The following is a 23,238-nucleotide window of genomic DNA, read 5'->3' on the forward strand; positions in this document are numbered from 1 at the left end:
GGTTTCTTGTGGCAAAAAATCATAAGGTACAGTCGTTCGATAACTGCAACATGTTTACATTGCAGTTATCGAATGCCGTTCGATAACTGCAACACTTGACACATAACCACATAACCAATATGTAGGCGAATATGTAGGCGAAGATAAAGTTCATCACTACAATAGACCATTTATGAAACGCTTCTGAACTCAATTCATGAATGAAATTTTGACAGAAAGCTCGGAACCGCTTACATAACGCAAGTAAAAGCAACATCATTGTCAGCAGGATCGTTAACGCTAGGTCACAAAATATTGTTTGTGATTTACTATGCACTGCCTCGCTGAGTAGTGAAAGATTGCTAAACATTGCACAAGGGATGTTTTTTTAAACTTATAATAAGGCTAATACAAATTTCGAATTCTTTTTATGTCCAAGGTTATCAAAGTTAGCAAAGGGGGTGGCAAAAAATAAATAACACCGAGACGAAAAAAAACAGGTATATATTTGATCAAAGTTTGTGTGCAAGTTATGACGTTTGCAACTTGCACTCAAATAAATGTTGAAAAATAACACTTTATTATTATTATAATTTATTTCGCTTGCCTTTTGACGACACTCTCGCTGTCATTGGACTTGTTTGTTGCTAAATAAAGCATTTATGCTGTCGGAAAACCAATAAAATGAACAAAACGGTTTGAGCTTTTTTTTCTTCCCCTTCCAATATTCAAGATTTTTGAAGGGGGGTGACATAAAATGAAAATAGAATTTGTAACGGCCTAATTACGGAAAGTGAACCAAATAACATGGTGATTTTGCTTCATTGATTAATAGTGGAGATCTATAATCTCCCATCTAGAATGAAGAGATAACAAGTAATCGAAATCGAAAAAAGAAATCAAGAGAAATGAAAGAGTCCTTTTGAAATGTTTCTAGATTTAACAATCTGTCACTTCAATGTCAAATATGACTTTGACATTCAGATTTGACGGATTGCGGTCCGATAACTGCAAAGTTGTTGCAGTTATCGGTCTTGCAGGTAAAAAGCGTTGCAGTTATAAGTCTTGCAGTTATCGAACGCGACGATGAATTTTACTAGTCCAGTTACCTTATTACTTATAGATACGAATATTGTCTTATGTCGTTTCGCCAAGTGAGAATGCGAAACTAAAAGAATCTGTCAAGTTTTGAGGGATTGTAATAAAATTTCATCATATTCAGGGGTTATTAACGGCTTTCCGTTATTGAGTTTTATCAATGAGTTATGTAATATATCAACAGTCTCCTAAAGTGTAGACTTCTGGCATTTTGACAGTTCTTTTTGCGTCGAACTGTCAAAACTCATAGCTGCCAACATATAACAACTTCCTTCTTTTTCGGTCTTTTCGACGTACAACGTGCTGACAAATAGAAAGGTAAGTTGTTTTGTTCCGCAAAATTGTTGTAATTTTCATTGATAAAGTTAATTAATTGTGCCTAAACGTTTTCAGATGCCTGCTAAGGCAAAGACTGTTCCGGCAGAGAAGGCGCCAGCCACCAAGAAGGAGAAGGCGCCGGCCACCAAGAAGGTGAAGGCGCCGGCTGCCAAGAAGGAGAAGGCGCCGTCCGCCAAGAAGGAGAAGGCGCCGTCCGCAAAGAAGGAGAAGGTGGTTAAAACAAAGAAACTGCCTGCGGTCCCTGAGTCGAAGCTAAAGGCAACTAGAGCTAAGGTGATTGGTCGCCCGGGAACTTTGCGGCGGCGTCGGCAGCTGCACGCTGTTAAGCTGCTTCGTCGGCGTCAAAACCTGCTGAGGGCGGCCAAGTACACTAAAAAGTATCTGAAGATGGAACGTGAGGTCGTGGAGAAAGCGAAGGAGGCCAAGAAAGCCGGCAATATTTATATTCCGGCTGAACCGAAGGTTGCCTTCGTTGTGCGAATCCGCGGGTGAGTGATAAAATGTTTGGTGTTAGGAAGGCCAGGAAATCAACATATACAGTAAATTGTATAATTTTGGTCGTTTTGATGTTTGTATTAGCGTCGCGTAGAACATGTTTGTGATTAGCTAGGCAAAAATTGTGATGTGGCTCATTTGTGCTATAATTTATTGGATACGCAACTAAACATGTTTCCTTTGCATTTTAGTATAAACAAAGTTGCTCCGAAGGTACGAAAGGTGCTCCAGCTGTTCCGTCTGCGTCAGATCAATAACGCTACATTCATTAAGCTGAACAAAGCGACGAAGAACATGTTGCGTATTGCTGAGCCGTACATTACCTACGGGTATCCCTCGCTGAAGTCGATTCGTTGTTTGATCTATAAACGTGGATTTGTTAAGGTAAGTAACACTTGCAGTATTTTAAGTTGAGCTAATCGAAACTAAACTTGGTTGAAAGTAATCGAATTTAGCTTTAGAAACTTGATATAATGAATTTGCGATAGGTTTTTTTAGAAATTATTTTTGCTTCAAAAATAATTGTATTTTATTCGCGGTAAATAATTTAAGCTGTATAGCTGAACACAAAATATAGCGTATTGTTAGGCAGACTACGAAGATAATAATTAGTGTTTAAAGCAATTAAGGAGTTGAAACTACTATTACAACAGTTTTTATTGGCCAAGATTCAAGCATACAGATTGTATATCGCTCATCGGAAATGAGTTGAAAGTTTTATGGTACAGCAGTCAAATTTTACAGTATATGAAGTCGTTCAAAACGTTTTTTGGTACCGTAAACATTAGGATGGCAGCGATCATGTCAAATTTCTAAAACCGAATATGTACATTTTGTTTATTGACCTAAAAAAAATCTGTGCAAAATTTCAGCCTAATCCGACATGATTTAGGGGTACCTCATTGGTATGTCTTGATGTTTTGACCCTCGAAAAAGGAAATCCCTAATAAAATATCTAGTTCGCCTAAAATTTGCCTAATGAATCTTAGAATGATTTACCAAACAACATGTAAATTATTTTAATGCTTATCATTATCTTAAACATAGTTTTTTATTAGGAATGTTAATTTTCGAGGGACAAAACACCAAACTCTCAAGCGCTATGAGGCATTCCTAAATCATGTCTGATTAGGCTAAAATTTTGCACAGGTTATTATTTGGGCAAATAAACAAAATGTACATGGTCGCTTCTTTGAATTCGGTGATGACATTTTTCCCATACGTCCCATTGCCACCTTAGCATGTTATCACGTGCGATTATTATGCAATGTTTTTTTATTAACAATTTCTGCGAATTAAATGTTATATTACGTGGGAAAACATTTAGTTTATTGGGCCAATGAGTTTGTGGGTTAGTGAATTGGTTAGGTTTGGAATACATGGGTCTACTACGAAAGGCTGAAACACGAAAGGCTGAATCACGAAAAGCTGAAAATCAAGGCTGAAATTCACAAAGTTCATTTCTAAAAGAACACTCGCGGCCTACGGCCGACTCGATTGTTCGAGATGTATGCTGTCCTTACTCGCTATCCCTCGTTCGGACTAAACTACGGGATCACCCCTACGAGTCAGTAGACCTAGGAAAACGAACGAACCTATACAGAGGTGATTTCTTGGGGGGGGGGGGCTGCCCCCCCGCAGTGGCCGGCGCTTCCGACGGCGGGTCACCGGCGCACACTCGCGGCCTTCGGTCGTCTCGCCCTGAATCATCTAGGAAACGTGTATAGATTCAAATGTTGCCGAAAATTAATTTTCCATTGCACAAACCAATTAATACTCAAACATTGAACTCTGTCACCTTATAAAGGTTTGTTATCCATGTGTCCGAATTTTTCAACGATTATAATTCAAGTTACAAAAGTTTCAGCCTTTCATGTTTCAGCCTTTCGTTCATTCAGCCTTTTGTGGTTTCAGCCTTTCGTTATGAAACATACTTTTCAGCCTTTCGAGTTTCAGCCTTTCGGGTTTCAGCCTTTTGAGTTTCAGCCTTTCGTTACTAACCCGGAATACATGTATAATCGCTACTAGCATACTGCTTTAAAACAATTGAATTTGATTGAACAATATTCTCCAAGTTTTGGAAAGGACCCTACAGTTTTTTAATGTTTTATAAATATAGAATAGTCTATGGTTGAGCACTTTATTAGCTGCGTTAGTTGCTCTACTATTGTGTCCCATTCCTAACAGGCTACGACTCACCTCAGACAATTTTAGAGAAAATTATCTTTCCAAACCAACTGGGGAAAACACCATGCCGGAGACATCGGAGATTGCGGGTTCGTGTCCTCTCTAGATGAGGATTTTTTTTCCAAAGTTACTATCTATTCTCGTCCATTTTTTACATCCATTACATACATTGCCCGCTTGACTAAACCGACAGTATTGTTTTTAAAAACACATATAAGAAAAACAACCTTTTTTTTTCTTGTTGGGGACATTATACCACTGCGACCAGCTTAGATCTATTGTGGTGTAAAGAAAACAACCTTATACGGATTTTCTTTTTCTCAATTTACTTTCCAGCACCGACACAGCCGCATTCCCATCACTGACAACTTTGTGATTGAGCGCAAATTGCGTGCCGGTTACAAGCTGCAGTGCGTCGAGGACATGGTGTACCAGATCTACACGGCCGGGTCACTGTTCCGCAAGGTTAACAACTTCCTGTGGCCGTTCAAACTAAACACCCCAACTGGAGGCTGGCGCAAGAAAAACAACCACTACGTTGAGGGTGGCGACTTTGGTAACCGCGAGGATAAGATCAATGAACTTATCAAACGTATGATTTAAGCGTTCAAGATTGATTGCGAGCGAGTTATGGATAAAATATACATAAAAATTAACGACATATGTTTTTGATTGTCACAATTCCGAAACATGTTCTGAAATTCCGCATCTTAGATTAGGATTCTTATATTACCGTACAGGTGTGAACTCGTCCGGAATCAAACGAAATTGTTTTAGGTAAAGTTATTCAGAGTAGCTAGGTTACTCAGATCCTAACGGCATTTTTCAATCTCTCAGACGTCAAAGAATGAGTCGTGTTATGTCGATCGTACATTTCATTTAATCTATGTTTACTCACAAATAAGTCGAACATAAGGCGTATTTTCATAAGAAACTGAAATTTTTCAAACTTAATTTTGAAATATTTCAGAAACGGATGCATGGGATGCATTCAAAAAGTTGAGGCCCAAACACAATTGATACGTTGCGGCGTTTGCGGTATTTTGATAGTCTACATTTTTTGTCAAATTATCGTCATAGCAACGCAAACATCCATTTTGCTTGGCCCTTTAGTCGCCAAGAGCTTTATGGTTTAAAATAAGTAAAATCGTTTTGCATGATTGGAATGTTATTATTCTCAAAAATATTGAAATTGAAAAAATTGTTTGAAACTAAACATTAAAAAAAAACCGTCTTACATTTCTCCTTTCAGAAAGGAATAATGCAAAGAAATAATTTTAGGAGAAAATTTATTCCTTTTCAGATTCAATGTGTAATTGGTTATTTTCTGATTTTCTTAAATTAAATTCAAAGTAACTTGGAACGGATGCATTTACGAAGTTATTTATCATAATCAAATGGCTGAATTTCGCTAGGCAGCAAGTAGGTAACGAGTGCGAGTCGTGAAAAGGCACATGAACCGCTTCCGGAACGTTGACGTTTGATGCCCGAAGATTTTATTGAGAGACTTGACTGTGAATTCAAACTTCACGTCCTTGGGTAACTTCGACAGGACGTAATTGAGATAGCGGCCGTGCGAATGGGTGTCCAGCTTTCGGAGAAGCAGACGTACCTTCGCCGCATCATTCAGCTGGCCTGCATCGTTCTCGAACAGGTCCTGGTAGCGGTTAAACCAGGGTCCGAACGTAACTCCGTTTTCTTAATCGAAGAAAATCAGCGAATTTTCCACTCTGATGTCAAGGACAACTTTTAACTGGTTGCCTTGATGTAACAATCACTAAACACTAGCATTTACAGTGCCTCCAATTATGGGCCACTTTTACGCAAATACGTCGAGTCTCACGAAACTGAACAATTTTCATTAGCAGTTGTTTTTTTTTTGTAGCTCACTTGTAACCTCATTTATACGATTAAAATGATTTAAAGTTGAAAATGTCACTAAAAACTATAATTCTGCTCGGTGCAATAAGTGAAGTGACCCATAATTGTAGTAATGTTACATTTTGCGGTGCACAATTGTGGGTCAGTCCATATTTTGGCTATTTTTATTACTTTTACATGATAATGCATCAAGGCTGAATAAAATAACTTATTATCAAGCTTTTACAACAATAAGACAGCTTGCGTTATGTATTTCGACAATTTTATAGACTAAATGATTTTGAATGCCAAAAGTGACCCATAATTGTGTCTTTTGCTATGTAAGTGATATTTTTCTTCCCAACCGATTTATACTCATCAACTGCAGTGAAACTAACTGTTGATCGAAAGTACACATCAGAACACAGAGATAGATAGTAAAACATTCGTAGTTGATAACTTTTCCGATTTTATATCCATTTTTGAACATTCAGACAACACGTTGACTGACCCATAATTGTAGAGGGACTGTATTTCTGTTTTCAAAAATACCTTTTTGCCTTTCTCCTAGAAAGGTATAGCAATCACTGGAAAAACCAAAGGTATAAAAGTGCTCCAAAGTGTCGAATCTCGTATATCAATCGACTTAGTTTGACGAGCTGAGCATTTTCTTTGCAATCGGATTTTTAGTTTCGAGGTTATGTTCAAAAATGTAAAAATCACGAAACATCATTATCTCAGAAACTACTCAATCGATTTTAACAAAATTAGTTCTAAATGAACGAGCTACTTAAAAAACCCTTAACTTTTGAGTTTCATGAAGATTGAACGTGCGGTTCAGAAGTTATTTAAAGAAACGTGTTCTGGAGAGTGTTTAATCTCACTCATGTTTCTCAGAGATGGCTGAACCGATTTTCATAAAATCAGTGTCAAATGGAAGGTCTAGTTGCCCCATAAGACCCTATTGATTTGTTTTTCAATCGGACTATTACTTTCCCTCTTTTGTTTAAAAATGTGAAATCCAGCTATGAAAAGGAACATATTCCGAAGACTACTCAAACTCACTCACTTTTCTCAGAGTTGGCTGAACCGATTTCCATGAAATCAGTGTCAAGTGAAAGGTCTAGCTGCCTCATAACACCCTATTGAATTTCAATGTAATCGGACTGTAACTTCGTCTGTAAAGTACCAGAATGTGAAAATCACGAAACTTCATTATCTCAGAAAGTACACAACCGATTTGATCAATATTGGTATCAAATGAACGGGCTAGTTAAAGGTTAATTGATAAATTTTATATTGATTAAACACGTGGTTCAAAAATTGTGAAAAGAAACATGTTCCGGTGACTTTTAAAATTCACTCGTTTTCCCGAAAATGGCTGGACTAAATTCAACAATATGAGTGTCAAATGAAAAGTTTGGCTTTCCTATAGGTTCCCATTTTATTTGACTATAATCGTATTTTTGTTCCAACCGTTATGTATTAAATTATAAAAACAACGGAAGTCTATTATCTCAAAGATCACACGACTTATTTGAACATATCTAGTGTCATTTGAACAGGTTGTCTCTCAAACTCACAAGTAAGAAATTTCATAGCAAGTTATGAAAAGAACCGAAATTCAAAGACTATTTGAAACTGTAACTGCTTTGATCAAAACATACGGCCTCAACAAAATTTAAATTTGGTATCGTGCTATTCGTACGTTCCCGGTACTGCTCGTGGTTGAAGTGTACGAAATTCAAAGGCATTTCTTTTATTTCGCTATTTCTTCAGTACGAATATTTTACTCCTAATTAATAATTTTTTAAACTTTTTACCTTTCTCCTAGAAAGGTATAGCAATCACTTGCAAAACCGAAGATATGAAAGTACTCCAAAGGGCCGAATGGCATATATCACTCGACTTAGTTCGACGAGCTGAGCATTTTCTGTATGTGTGTGTGTATGTGCAGATTTTTATTTTCACTCACTTTTCTCAGAGATGGCTGGACCGATTTTAATGAAATTATATGCAAATGAAAGTTCTAGTTGCCATTGTAATTGGATTTTTATTTTAGAGGTTTTGTTTAAAAATGTAAAAATCACGAAACATCAATATCTCAGAAACCACACAACCGATTTCAATAAAATTGGTATCAAATGAACGGGCTATTTTAAAAACCCTTAACTTTTGAGTTTTATATAGATTGAACATGTGGTTCAAAAGTTATGAAGAGAAACGTCTTTTGAAGACTGTTTAATTTCACTAATGTTTCTCAGAGATGGCTGGACCGATTTCCACAAAATCAGTGTCATATGAAAGGTCTAGTTGCCCCATAAGACCCTATTGATTCTTTTGCAATCGGACTATTACTTTGCCTGTTATGTTTAAAAATGTGAAATCTAGCTATGAAAAGAAACATATTCCGAAGAATACATAAACTCACTCACTTTTCTCAGAGATGGCTGAACCGATTTTCACAAAATAAGTGTCAAATGAAAGGTCTAGCTGACTCATAACACCCTATTGAATTTTACTGTAATCGAACTGTAACTTCGTCTGTAATGTACCGAATTGTGAAAATCACGAAACTTCATTTTCTCAGAAGGTACACAACCGATTTGATCAATTGTATTATAAGATGAACAGGCTAGTTGAGGGTTAACTGATGAATTATGATTTAACACGTGGTTTCAAAGTTTGGCTGCCCTATACGTTCCCATTTCATTTGATTATAATCGAACTAAGCAACCGTTATGTATCAAATTGTAATAATAAAACAACGAAATTCTATTATCTCAAAGATTACAAGACTAATTTGAACATTACTAGTGTCATACGAACGAGTCATCTCTCAAACTTACAAAAAACAAACTTCATAACAATTTGATGTGGTTCAAAAGTTATGGAAAGAAAAGAAATTCAAAGGCTATTTAAAACTATACCTGCCTTGATTAATATATGTGGCCACAATATAATTTAAATGTGCTATCGTACCATTTGAATGTTCCCGGTATCGCTCATTACTTTTATTTCGCTATTTATTGAGCATTTACATTACGTCAAATTTCATAACAACACAACATCATTATTTTAGAACCCAAAAAGTGAATATACATTTATTGGATTGAAGCGTTCATGTAAATCTATTTTTACAAATAATAAGTTTGAATGAGAAAGGCTGAGTCTGACCGATAGGTGGATTAATTTAGGTTTTTTTACTTCTAAAATTTAGAAGAACTTGCACAACCCCCCTTATTCGAAAGTGTTGTTTACAGTAACTCTCAAATTTCACGCTTGCAAACTGTCGGGCATTGTCTAAAGTAATAGTTACTGGAAAACCCAAACGTGTAAATATTTTATGCAAACGTGCTATTGTCTCTTCCGCTGTGATTTGTTTCATTATTTCTATTTCCTTATACCAACTGAAATAGCCAATTATCACCATGAGATTCTCGCCTGTAGGCAAAGGGCCCATAAAATCTATGGCGACATCCACCCAAGGTTTTGTCGGAAGTGCTTTTCGTTGCATGGGCTCAGGTTTCCTAGGGAGTGCTACTAGTCTGCAACCTTCGCAAGTTGCTACAAATTTCGCAACCTCGCGATCCATTCCAGACCACCAAACACGGTCCCTCAATCTCTGCTTCATGACGGATTCACCCGGGTGGCCTTCATGAGCCAACGTAAGCATTCTGCATCGTAGTATTTTTGGAACGACCAGTTTTGTTCCACGCACCAATATACAGTTGAAGCCCTCTATACGCAACTTATATAGCGACAAATCTCTCTATAGCGACATACTCAATGGTCCCTTCTGCTTCATATTCAGAAAAATAATCGTTTTATTGCGACATTTCTCTATAACGACGGTTCCTTGCGATGTCGCTATACAGCGATTCGACTGTATCTCCTACAAAACCTAGTTCGTTCCGGAACATTTCATAAGGTTTCACTTCTGTTCGGCTCCAGTTTCCGTTTCTCATACCTTCGCGTATTGCTCTCAGCTCATAGTCATTTCCAGAAGCTTTTTCCAGCTCACAGGTGTCGATTGCCACAGATTCCATTATGGCGAGTACTAAAAATTTACTATCACCATCGAAATCATTATCATCATTACAGAGGAAAGCCTTGAGAAAGAATAGGCTATATTACCAGATCTCTTTCTATAGCGGATTTTGTATGTATAAGCCTGAAACCGCAATACCCATCGTTCTACTCGTGCACACGGTCGCGAACAAGGCCCAAATATAATTTCCAGTGGTTTGTGATCGGTTTCGAGCTCAAATCGCCGTCCCAGTAAATAGGTTGAGAACCGTTCGACTGCCCAAACAATAGCTAGCGCCTCCTTCTCTGTTTGGCAGTATCGCTGTTCTGTTTGACTAAGGCTTTTACTGGCATAAGCAATTATGCGGAGGTTTGAATCATTCTGTGGTGTGTTGAACTGCAATAATACAGCTCCCAATCCTACAGGTGACGCATCTGTTACCACTCGAGTCCTTAGAGAATTATCAAAATACTGCAAGGTTTTAATATTTGAAATCATCCCTTTCAAATCAATGAATGCTTGTTCCTGTTCTGACGTTCAATTGAAAATGGTTCCAATGAGAGTCCGGCGTCTTAAGCCTGTAGTACACTCTTTGTCTAATGGTCAAATATTTGACCTTCTGACATAATGGTCAAATTTATTTGACATCATGGTTGTTGTTTGCCCCATGTTAAAATTTGAGAGTGACAAATAATTATCTTTGACCAAATTTTTATCTGTCAAAAAGTGACAAATATTTGACGCTCGGTCAAAGAGTGTACTACAGGCTTTAGTGGTGCAGTGATGGTTGCTAGTTCGAGTATAAACTTTCCTACATAGGTTACGAGACCCAGAAAGCTTTTCAGTTCTTCCACTGTCTTAGGAGTTCGAAACGATTTCAACGCTGCTAATTTGTCATGTGTAGGCCGTATACCTTGCGCGGAAAGGTGATGTCCTACAAAAACAACTTCCTTTACTCTGTACACACATTTTTCGTGATTGAGTAAATCAGGATATCATCGATGTAGTTTACTATATTTTCACAATCCGATAGAATCTGTTCCAAGGTCATTTGGAACATTTCGGGCGCACATGATATGCCAAACATTAGTCGGTTATAATGGAAAACGCCCTTATGAGTTATAAAAGTAGTTATGTATCGACACGATTCCTGAAGCTCCAGTTGGTAGAATGCATCCTTAATGTCTAATCGACTGAACACTCTCGCTTGTTTTAGTTGTGGAAGAGTCATCGAAAGTGGGCATCAAGTAGGCTTCTCGTTTGATTTGCGCGTCTCATATCCACGCATAATCTTAACTCCCCATTATCTTTTACGATTGTTACCCACGGTGAAACCCACAAGCTATACTCTTCCACTGGCTCAATTATATCTGCAATCAATAAGGAGTTCAATTTTTCTTCTATCTTTGCAAGTAACGCCAACGGTGGACGACGAGCGTGCTGTCTAATCGGCGTAACACTATCATCAATGGGGATATTAAGCTGTATTCCCTTTATTTTCGGGAAGGGTCGTTTTTGATTTGATTTTAATCGGCATATCTCTTCCGTCAGGTTCTTCGGTAAGCCCAATGTCAGCACGCCCAATTCCTTTGCTGTCACTCGTCCCAACAATGGCTGTGTGCCGTCTTCTAATACGTAAAATGTTGCTTCTTTCTGTACCTGCTTATCTGTATCACTAACCTCGATTGTTGATTCGAATACTTTGTTTACTTTTAGTATATTCGAAGTTTTTCCATAACCCTTAAAGTTTTGATCACAGGTAAAACGGATGTTGCACACATTGGCGCCCAGGCTTTTTAGTTTCTTCCGTGTTTCAATGTCGATTATATTTTTTCCACATCCTGAATCAATCAACATTTCAACGAGTACTCCACCAATAGACACCCACCACAATTCATCTCCATCCCCAATGCTCAAAACAAAACAAAATGATTTACCTTCTTCTTTCTCATTCTCCAATAAACGTATATGCTGGTACTTCATCCGTTTCTTTGATGAGCCATCCGATTCCGGCAGTCTGCGTTTGAATGTTGTATTGCAACATTTGACAAAATGCCCGGTTCTATGACAAACATCGCACGATTTGTATCTGGCTGGGCATCTGGGTTCTGTTCCACTATGTCCTCCGCATCCGCAGCGAGAACATAATATTCCCGAATCTCTCCAAGTGTTACGAATCTTGCTTATCTCCGATGATCTAGAATGCTCTCCACGATCTGTGTGTGTTATTTGTCCTGCCTGGTATTTAATGGATTGATGGCTGCTTACAATTCGAGTGACATCATCTAGAGAAAGATTTTCCTTTTCCAGCAGTTTTTCACGAAGGTCCGAGGGTGCTAATTGAATGACTTTGTCGATTATACTGATTTCGTAACTCTCTTGCTTAGTGTTTCAAAAATTGCATTTGCTAGCTGTCTCCATCGACCGCAGTAAGAACTTGTCAAATCTTTCACTAAGATCGGATGGCTTCAATGACCAAAACAAATGTCTCTTATAAGCTTCGTGTTGTTTTGGTGCAAAATATTCGTTCAACTTATCTATCGCCACTTTAAAAGGATCGACACCAATTGCTTCCTCCACATCCGCTCCGGGGATACTGCTAAAAACATCTTGGACATCCGGACCAGCGCGTGCCAAAAATATGTTTTTAGTCGTGTTTTATTTGTGACGTTATTTGCTAGTGCTAAATATTCAAATTGGCGTTTATAACGTAGCCATTCATCGCGAACTTTATCTGGTGACATAAGCTTGAATTTGAATGGTAAAATATCCCATTTGTCCGTTTTTTTCACCCTTTGAAGTTTGAGTTATTCTGAAAAATACATTATCCGTTGGTATTCACTTATTACACTTTCCATTACTTTTTTTTACCTGATTTTTTTGTTAATCCAACACTCTTTCTGGTCTCCTCGACCTGTGCGTCAACTTATGATCGCTTCCGGGTACAGTCTTCTAGATCTAAAGATGGGACAGTAGCTATAAATACAACAAAGTGTTAGAAACAACGAAAAATTAATCCCACAATTAATCGCACAAGAGTTGTTATCTATTCAAACTACCGTAAACTGCCTCCTCCAATTGGTTTAGTGCTGTTCAGAGGGCAGCGATCCGCAAGAAAGACCTCGTAATTATCACCTAAAATTTGGCTCGACAGTGTACGGTCGTTTAGCCATGTTTTAGTGAAAATGATAACGTCGTAGCATTCATCCGAGAAAGCGAGCAAATATTCGTCGATGGAAGTGTTCATGCCGCCTACTTTTGGTAGCAGATGTGGAGGTCCGAGGATCGAAGTTTGCTAGAACAAGGCATTTCATCAGCGCGAGCAGACTGGGGAGGGGTTGAAAACCCTTTACCTACACACCGAATATAGGAACGACTTTACTGGCCGGAAACGTCCTCGGCTGTTGGGAAACATTTTAAAAATTACAACTCATCTTGGTCCACGTTAACCACTGCCGAACTGCTCTCGTCCTTTCTGTCGTCCTTGCGGTGCCATTACTGCTGTGCTCCTTCAGTGTAGAAAACTCCTCCGTTACTACTGCTCCGCGGTCCATGCCTTGCCTTCACGCTCTGAAAGATTTTGGCCTTCATGGCATCTGCCTGTCCTGGGGCTTCCAAGCTCATCACCATCGGTATATAGTTCTTTTGAAATCCCAGAATCCCATTTTTGTATCCATTTCCAGGCAGTAATTTGTCTTTTCGAAGCACATGCAGATCGTGGACAGCGCTCTTAAGCCAGTGTTCACAACTTCTCTTCACTTCGAAATAACAGCGATCCAAGAACCTTCCCAATTCAACGTCATCTTCATAGTCTGTCTACGAGTCTACGAAATATAATTCTCATGGCCTTTCCAGCTTCTCCATCATCATAGACACACTGTTTCCACCGAATCTGAGCCTCCAGCTCTTGATCCAGATCATCGGCTCTTCTGGATCGTGGATTATTTGATCGCCAGCACTTTTCAACTGACTTGGAACCTGACAATCACCAAGTGTACAGTTGTCAAAGCAAAGCGTTTGATGCTGCATTTCGATTCGAAACTCGACCTTCTAATTATATTTATACACAGACTTCGCAGCCGACTGTTTAGTGTACAGGACAATTGCGGGGCTAGCGCTACTGACACTAACAGTCTCTCCCGAGCCGAGACTCGAACTTACGACGACTGGCTTGTTAGGCCAGCATCGTACCTCGAGACCATCTGGGAGAGTACAGTTGTCACACAAGGAAAATAAATAGGTAGGTAGGTAGGGGCTGTGATACTGATTCGTCAAAACCACAACTACATTGTTATCTACAATTCTTGTTACGAAAAAGGCTTAAAACAATTCCCTTTAAAGGTAAAATAAAACGGTACAGCAGAAATACGATAGTTTTCACACTCGTTCCTTTTTTTTGCTCATCAAACATCACAACTTCAGGCGCGTATTACTTCATCGGGGCAATTTACCAGAAATGATATAACTGTATTAAATTTAACAGTATGCATAATAGTTTAATTTGTGTTCATCAATTCTAAAACCAATGTTTGTTATTTTTCATACAACATTAAATGCTTGTACAGATTATTTTTGTCAAAATATTACGCTCACGCAAACATTCACACAAATATGAGCCACATATTTTTTACTCTTCACACAGTAGATAGTATTATGTTTCAAATTGTAAAAAACAAGTTGTACAGGTGAATGTATAAATTACTTACTTTAATGCGTGGGTGAATACATCTACATTCTAGTCGTTCATAGTAATAAGTTACATTTCTACTGTCATAAAAAGTGATTTGTTCCTGTTGAAGGGTAGAATAATCAATAATGTTAAACGATAACATCAGATCCTTCATTATCTGTGTTTCCGATATTGAAGCAGATCATTTCGGCTTCACATTCCAATACATTTTAGTTGTTGTTCACGTTCGGAAACAAATAGGACAGATCAAATTAGCTTAGTTATCTAAATGGTTGCCACACAAAGACTACGTTCGCGCTGACCCGAAGGATGCGGGAAGCTATTTACCTTTCGGATGCTTAGAAAATGATTTACAAATATGTGCTTATACATAACTGGGCTTACGCAAAATCGGAATCGGAATCATCGTAGTTGGGTTCACTTTCATCTGATTCAACGGGAGCCTTCTTTTTAGGTTTCTGAAAAGTAGTCGAGATTTGGAATTGTTTTCTGTAACTTGTAAAAGCATTCACTTAAACTCACCTTTTTGGGCTTATCTTCGTCGCTGCTACCTGTGCTGTCTTTTTTACGACCACGTTTAGTAGCTGGCGCTTTAGCAGTGTCACTCTTGGGACCCAATTTTCGCTTGGCGGCAGGCTTTTTGGCTTTCACCGGGGAATCTTCGCTGTCCAAATCAACTACCTCTTGGTCCGCCTCGAAGAAACTTTCATCTTCTAATGTACCAGTAGTGGCCGGACCGTCATCACCGTGTCGTTTTTCTGGATTGTTATCGAACATTTCGTCGTCCGACTTATCAAAGTTGTCATCCTCGTCTTCATCATTGAACGAGTAGTTTATTTTCTGGCAAATAAAAAAGGGTATAAGGTTGAGAATATATCAAGGAAAACATCGATCGTTACTTTATTACCTTTGAAGCTGCTCGCCTTTCAGTTTTTTCACGAGTTGGAACGTTCACCGATGCTCCAAAGTCGTCACTGACGTCAGAAAGATCTATATCTTCTTCATCAGAATCTGCGACCTTCTTCTTCTGTTGAACAAAATAAAAATATTTAGGGTTTGGTTGAAATCGTTAATTATAACATTCACTTACTCTTCCTCTACCGGCTCCCTTTCCAGCGAAGTTTAGTTTCGCTTGTTTCAATCCATCTTTTTCTTTCTTTTCTTTTTTAACCTTTGGTTCTTTGGGTGCTTTTGGTTCTCTCTTTACTTTTGGTTTTTTGCCCTCAACTAGCGCATCAAACTCATCTTCAACTCCACCCTCGCCCGGTTCTTTTTTCTCTTTTTTCACTCTTGTCGCTCCGGTACTAAGAGCAGCGGCTTTTTCGTATTTCTTGATAAGGTCATCCGTAAGTTTGAACTTGATTTCCTCGCCAATTTCACTAGGTTTCGTGTCATCGATTGCCGATTTCTTTCCGAAAGACTTAACTCCGCCGCGACCACCTGCTTTAGCCGTTCCGCCACTCTTCAATTTCTTCTCCGTGTTGATAGCATCTAACCTTTCCTTTTCTTCCACCTCGTCCAGCTTCTTTGAAAGTGCGTCCAAATCATCCAGCCATAAAATCTCCTTAGTTTTGTTTTTCAGCGCAGCTAACTCGGACAGTTTGTGGTCTCGCTGCTTCAGTAGTTCGTTCTTTCTTTCGTCGGTCAACATCCACATAGACATTCCAAGTAGATAGTCGAACTTCTTCACATCTGTTAGCTTCTGGAAGGCTTTTTCCGGATCAACGAGCTTCTTAGGCTTTCCGGGTTTCACGACCTCTTCTTCTTCTTGTTCAGGCTCCTCTACTTCTTCTTCCTCCTCTTTTGCGACATTGCGCTTCCATTCTTTGACGGGATCTGGTCTATAACCGCGCTTGATCAGTTCATCTATCATCACCTTACGTTTCTTATTTTCGACAACTAATGTTCGGTCACATTTCTCCACAATGAAACGAGCCTGGTCCGTTAATCGGTCAGCTTCGGCTTGCAACATTCCTTCCAGATACGCCTTACGCTTACCGTAGTATTCAAGTCGAAGTTTATAATATTCGTTGAAAATATCGTTGGCATGTTCATACCGTTTCAAGTAGTTTTTATCATCAAATGCGTGCATACTGGATGTTGCAATGGAAGAGGTCAGTTTGAAAACTCTATGGAACCCACCTTCCTCCGCGTACAGCTTGTCGTATTCTCCTGGCAAGAAAGAAATCACAAACCGAACTGTTGTATCCGTGTTGTATTCCTTGTAGTCAGTGATAACTGCCTTCTGCTTGTCTGAACCGTGCAGTAGAGGTTCCAGTATATTTTCTTTGTACGTCTGGGTCCAGGTACCGATGGGCAATTCAGATATTTCAATCTTTTGATTGTCTAGCAGAGCCACGTTACCAACAGTAAGATACCGCTGATGACCGACAGCCTCGATGGTTCCACGGAAGTTTTTGTACCATGGGTGTACAATTTTTGGCTCATCTCCGTTGAGCACACGACGCACATTGGCGATCAAGTCGCGCGGATTGTGGTTAGGAATTTTGGTTGACCAACCAGTACCAATACCTGCGAGATAATAGATAAATGTTAATATACTATCTTATTATTAAAATATAGACAGCCATTTTCCTCTCACCTTCACTTCCATTGACTAACACCATAGGAATAATCGGTAGATACCAGGTAGGTTCAATTTTCTGATTATCTTCGTACTGCGCCTCAAGCAATGGATCGTCCAGCGGATGGAAAATAAGTCGTGTTAATGGAGACATCATTGTGAAAATGTAACGTGGACTAGCACTGTCCTTGCCACCACACAGACGAGTACCAAATTGACCGCCTGGGTATAGGAGATTGATATTGTTGCTGCCGACGAAGTTTTGTGCCAAATTTACAATCGTTCCACACAGCGACTGTTCACCATGATGGTAAGCGGATTGTTCTGCAACAGATCCAGCTAACTGCGCAACCTTGACCTCACGTTTGTCGTTACGTTTGAAGCAGGTGAACATAACTTTACGCTGACCGGGCTTCAATCCATCCACCATGCACGGAATTGATCGAACGTTATCCGAATTGGAGAATAGTACCAACTCCAGGTTGATGAACTCCTTGTAACTGATAGCTCGTGTAGTTTTAGTGTACAGATAGCGTTCTGGGAGACCAACTTGCTTACGGTGACGATTCTCCTCCATATGGCCTGTAAGCCATTCCTTACGCTGGTCAATGCACTTTTTAGCGAATGCCATTGTAATTGCATCGTCATCTGTGCTGTTATCATACTTGAACAGAATCCGATGGCGTTCCATATTTTGAAAATATTCTTTCGCCTCCTTAGAAGTTGACGTACCCAAACCCTTATAGTATTTGATATTATAAGTATGAGCATTGGCCGTTTCAGATTTCCATTCTTCAAATTCCGGTAACGAGAAGAATGACAATTCTTCCCCATTTTTCTTCGTGGCTTTTACAATCGGCGTAATGAACTCCTCAAGGAAGGGTAGTCTCAACAACTCCGGCCAATTAGTATGGATAAAATTGATTAAAAGACCCTTAATGTGGGACCCGTCCTGATCTTGATCGGTCATAATCATAACCTTGCCGTAACGCAGGGTCTTCAAATCGTCAATCGTAAGATACTTTTTCTTGTACTGCAAGCCAATAATCTTGATGAGATTGTTAATTTCAGCATTCTCTAAAATTTGTTTATGGGTCGCTTCACGTACGTTCAGCAGTTTACCACGAAGCGGAAATACCCCATAGGTGTCACGACCGACTACTCCCAAACCCGAAACCGCCAATGTTTTGGCTGAATCTCCCTCAGTGAGGATAAGTGTACAATTAAGTGAATTTTTCGTACCAGCGTCGTTAGCATCTTCGAGCTTAGGAACACCCTTAATTTTGGATTTCTTCGAACCAGAAGTTTTGCTCAATTCCGTTTGTGCCTTGAACTTTGCCCATTGCAGGACGGATTCAACGATTCCACTCTTTGCAATTGAATTGATAAACTTTTCCGGCAGAACGCACTTGGATCCGAAACTCTTACTTTGCAAGGTCATGTTTTCCTTTGTTTGCGAATCAAACGTCGGGTTGACAATCAAACAATTAATGAAAACCCACATATGGTTCTTTACTTGGAAAGGTTTGATGCTAACACCTCCCTTATTCTTTTTCTTCAGCACCTCAATCAGCTGCTTGACAATCATATCAGTGACATAATCCACGTGGCGACCACCCTTAGTTGTAGCGATCGAATTCACGAACGAAACCTGCTGGAAACCTCTATCGGATAGAGTAACTGCAACTTCCCAACGTTCATTCACATTTTCGTAGCAAACCTTCACTGATCCACCGATATCATCCTGTTGATCCTTGAGGTACAAATCGATATAGTCCTTGAAGGACTTCACCGGAAGTTTCTTTCCGTTTAAGAAAACACTGACACCACGCGTTGATGCTGCCACATCAAATGCACGACGTGAGAGCAACCCAACAATATCATCATCTAGTTTCTCCATTTTGAACTTCTTCAAATCCGGACTAAACGTAATCTTGGTGTAATCATCTCCAGTATAATCGTCCTTTATCTTTGGCTCGGTAGCCTTGCTCATGTTGTCTCCCCAGGTTTGCTTAAAGCATTTTTTGTACTGCCGGGTGGCAGTTTCTACCGTGAACTTAGTACTGAAGATGTTACACAATTTAGCTCCGTAGCCGTTTCTACCACCGGTAACTTTTTCCTCTTCATCGTTGTAATTAGAGGAAGTCAGAAGATGTCCAAATATCATGGTCGGTACATACATCTTTTCCTCCTTGTGCATCACCACTGGAATACCCTGACCATTGTTCCAGATCGAGATTGTGTTGGTCTCTTGGTTGATTTCAATCTTGATCGCACTCATTTTCGCATCCCGTTGCTTGTTGTCTGCCGCATTAACCAGGATTTCGTCAAAAATCTTGTACAGACCCGGGACGAAAGTGATTTCTCGTTGGACCATCTTATTCGCCTCTGTATCATACACCCACATTGTTTCCTTCAACTGCTCCACTGAACCAATGTAAGTGTCCGGACGTAGCAGAATATGCTCCAGTTGCGATTTCTTCTGGTAGATCTTCTCGATGGATTTTCCTCCAATTTTGGGGCTCTGAGTGACGGGGGCTTTCCCGGCGCCATTCTGTTGAGCAGCAAAAGCTGCCTGTAAATAAATGTGAAAATTTAGTAAGTAAACAATCTAATGCAATTGAAAGCATCTTTGTATTAGTTTTTCAATAATTATGCTGATGAAAAAAAGTAAAAACAAGTGAAGTCGTCTTATAACAGCAATTAAAAAATCGTTTTTGTATCTTCGGTATTATTGAAAACGGAACACAGTAGCGTTGGTACACTTGCAAGAAAATTTGAACAAAAGTTTGAATTTGAAACACAACATGGTGCATAACTGGAGATTACATGAAAAAACTGAGAGGTGGTGTTTAAGAACCGACTGGTTTGAACTTTATTTTATTTAAATAGGATCAAAATATATGCATACATACATTAAACAAAGTAAATTTTTACAAAAATTGTCACAAGCGTTTCTAACAAGCTTTACCTTTAGAGAATAATTTAATCAAAGTCCATGGAAGCAAACATAAGGTATTGAACTGACATATAGATATTATATTGTGACGCCATGCACAAGCTCGAACCTGATTGACTCAATGTGCTAAACTTTTCATAACCTACTACCGACAGGCAGCGTTTTTTATTAGCATCATGCACATTACATAATGTACAGATTTCAATATTAAAAAACATAAAAAAAACGGTATAAAATTTGCAGATAAAAATGGCAGCACTGCCGTCGTACAGAACAAAGCAAGCACAACATAAGCCCACGCTCCAAGAAGCTTCGATCAGCAACATCGAGCAACAAGGTAAGCAAAAGGGCAAGAAACTACCCGGTCAGTCAATAAACGATCTCGGGGTGGGAACTGGGCGAAGAAAGCAGATGGAACAAAAATGGCGGCATTTGAAAATTCCGCCGCAGCAAGAACGTTTCGGCAGCAAAATTGCATTCGATGCAGCATACAGCATAGAATTAAAGATCTAATTTAATTACAGACAATGTGCAGCTAATAGTACGAACCAAAAAAATTTTACTATGCCTGACTCTTAAAAGTTTTATGTTTAATAAGAGTGATGATAGTATTTTGTCTGTTCTGGTTTTAGATTCAAAGCCTAACAGGTAGGTTATCGGTTAGGTGAAAGGGAATGCAATAGCGGGGCAACACAAAGGTAAGATGCAATATACTCTTCCCTCTCCTAACATCAGCCGGCACGTTGCCTCGTCTCTTAGATTTATAGGAAAGCTTTTATTTTCAACCCTTTCAATTTAATCTTGCGAAAAAAAACTGTACTTACCCTTATATCACTCATACTGTTTTTCAAGAGTCTCTGGCAAGATCGGAAAAGAACTCGGTAAATTCTATTTCAGAGCTATCCTGGAAAACCCTTCTTGCAATTACACTTGGTTTTGCAGCTTGCAGATTAATTGCCAGCACTAAAATTCTTCCACCGATTGGTTAGGAAAGTTTTGCACTAATGAAAACTAGTAAAATGAACTTTTTCGGGCACCGACTTCCACAAGAAAAACCTTTTTATTTCCGCTACACAGAAGAGACGACAGCGACAATCACTGAACAGTCCAGCAATAAGCAAAAATTAAAAGAGAGAGCGTCCGATTTCCACTCAAAATACCGCCATTAAAAGATACGAGAGCAAAACTCGCGCACTGTCTGCCGTTGTCCGTCTCCAAGCGAAATGATTGGTATAGCGGCGATCTACCGTCAAGCGAGCGGCTAACGGAATCGCGGACGGCTCTAAACATTTAAAATATTCTTGAGTGCCCATGCAGCAGTTGTTCTTCTACAAAGCTGCCAGCTTCAACAAAAAATCGATAGAATGCCTTTTCCTATCCCTCGCTTCGCTGTACATTTGACAGAGTATAACCACAGAGAATAGACGTCCATCTTCTTTTGAAAAGATGTGTAAAAACTTGCAACCGTCATTTACCACTAAGTGGTAATGCTCCCACTATGTGGCGCTTTTGTCACTTACAAACCTAGCACTGATATCGATAAAATATCGATACAGCAATATTTATGCAGTGCAACTGGGGCACCACAAGACAGATGTCGTGAGTGTATTAACGTATTTTGATTCAAATTTTTACACACGATTTTCAAATTTCTTTATATGAACATGAATGTCTGTTCTCTGTGGTATAACATCAAGGATACAAAAACGTCAAAACTGAAACGAAAACGTCAAACCTGATACGAGAACGTCAATGTCGGTCGGATTGTTTTACTGTTTCGGTTGGGGCTCTGCCCTTTTGATTCTTAGGTAGACGCGGTCGACACAATGGATTTGGTTTTTATCCAAAAAAATGATGTGATCAAAGTAAAAAAAAACTCTTCACGAGTTATATATGAGCCTTCCATTCGAAAATAAAAGGAACAGCGAGATTTTCGTTCATACAGCAAACAAGCAATAAGACAAAAAAGAGCAAAAACATTGGATTTGACGTTTCTATGTTGTACTCGATGTTATAACTCATAGCACATTCCCTCGCAAAAAATAGTAATAGGCCATTTTGCGAACTGCCAAGTGTCACGGATTCTTCTGATATAAATTTTTTGGTACTTCCGTACTGCCTGTCGAAATTTCATTCAGTGAATTGATTATCTTACGTAAGAAAAACATTGTTAATGCAGCTGTTCAAATAACCATGTTCATGAAAGTGTGGACGGTAAAATCCATAACAAGAAAATTACGGAAGGACGATTAACTTGAATTAAGGACAGAAGAGGAAACGAAGTATTGTGCTTGCTTCAGGAAGATAAAACTTAATCTGTGACTTAAATAATAATCTATGTATGCTGTCAGTAAGATCTTACTAGGGGGGAGGGTGGGTATCGAAAAATCTTACGATGTCTTACAAGGGAGGGAGGGTGGTTTGAAAAACAGGAAAAATATGCTTACGTAATTATTGAACGGCTCCTATACCCGTCAAAAAGTTTTTTGTTTTCCTCAAACAGTAATTCATCGCATCTCGTTGTTCCGACTTTTTACCTTTTTGCCACTTTGTCGATAACGTTCAGCAGCTTCTTTCGATTCCTGGTTAGGATAAAAAGTATAATTAGGTGTTTTAGGGGTATGTATACTATTTTTTCTTTTGATAAGATATGTAAAAAAAATCATATTTCACTGACTTCTTTTCAATTTAAACAGCCGAACTATTAAAAAAAAATCCATTTCGAATTTTAACAACTGTAAGTGATTTTAAGACAAACCCTGCCGTCAAGAAATCATGACACAGGGGTGCCAGGTCATTTTTCAAATAACTTCATACTCCATAAAAAATGTTTCCACACATAAGAAATCTGTATACACGGTCCCTCATTGAAAGTTAGCAAAAATCCCAGTGAAAACCTCAAATCGAGTGCGGGTAATCAACCGACTATTAGGCTTCCACTACTTCACACGAGCTCTAATGTCTTCGAAATTGAGGTATGTCTTCACATTTGGCATCCCTGTCATAACACGTGAACC

At 39.0% G+C, this 23,238-nt stretch overlaps 2 protein-coding genes across 2 annotated transcripts; one reads left to right on the top strand and one right to left on the bottom strand.

Annotated features, from left to right (window-relative positions):
• The first annotated feature begins 1,273 nt into the window (after positions 1 to 1,273).
• Positions 1,274 to 4,754, top strand: LOC129729365 (60S ribosomal protein L7). Its single transcript, XM_055687887.1, has 4 exons — positions 1,274 to 1,395; positions 1,471 to 1,904; positions 2,103 to 2,295; positions 4,435 to 4,754. Exons 2-4 carry the CDS (start codon positions 1,471 to 1,473, stop codon positions 4,699 to 4,701), a joined length of 894 nt encoding a protein of 297 aa, XP_055543862.1. The 5' UTR covers positions 1,274 to 1,395; the 3' UTR covers positions 4,702 to 4,754.
• Positions 4,755 to 14,272: 9,518 nt separating this feature from the next.
• Positions 14,273 to 21,439, bottom strand: LOC129729864 (DNA topoisomerase 2). The gene is made up of 6 exons (XM_055688730.1): positions 21,046 to 21,439; positions 17,281 to 19,837; positions 15,769 to 17,210; positions 15,586 to 15,705; positions 15,201 to 15,518; positions 14,273 to 15,136 (listed from the first exon to the last, which is right to left on the bottom strand). Exons 1-6 carry the CDS (start codon positions 21,058 to 21,060, stop codon positions 15,059 to 15,061), a joined length of 4,530 nt encoding a protein of 1,509 aa, XP_055544705.1. The 5' UTR covers positions 21,061 to 21,439; the 3' UTR covers positions 14,273 to 15,058.
• Between the last annotated feature and the right edge of the window lie 1,799 nt (positions 21,440 to 23,238).

The sequence above is a fragment of the Wyeomyia smithii genome, chromosome 3 (genome assembly GCF_029784165.1).
Source record: "Wyeomyia smithii strain HCP4-BCI-WySm-NY-G18 chromosome 3, ASM2978416v1, whole genome shotgun sequence".
Lineage (NCBI taxonomy): Eukaryota > Metazoa > Arthropoda > Insecta > Diptera > Culicidae > Wyeomyia > Wyeomyia smithii.

Coding starts and splice junctions, on each gene's coding strand:
- LOC129729365 (XM_055687887.1), top strand. CDS start 1,471: ATGCCTGCTAAGGCAAAGACTGTTCCGGCAGAGAAGGCGCCAGCCACC. Junction 1,905..2,102: donor TTCGTTGTGCGAATCCGCGG/GTGAGTGATAAA, acceptor TTTGCATTTTAG/TATAAACAAAGTTGCTCCGA. Junction 2,296..4,434: donor ATAAACGTGGATTTGTTAAG/GTAAGTAACACT, acceptor TTTACTTTCCAG/CACCGACACAGCCGCATTCC.
- LOC129729864 (XM_055688730.1), bottom strand. Junction 15,706..15,768: donor AGGGAGCCGGTAGAGGAAGA/GTAAGTGAATGT, acceptor TTTGTTCAACAG/AAGAAGAAGGTCGCAGATTC. Junction 15,137..15,200: donor ACGAAGATAAGCCCAAAAAG/GTGAGTTTAAGT, acceptor ACTACTTTTCAG/AAACCTAAAAAGAAGGCTCC.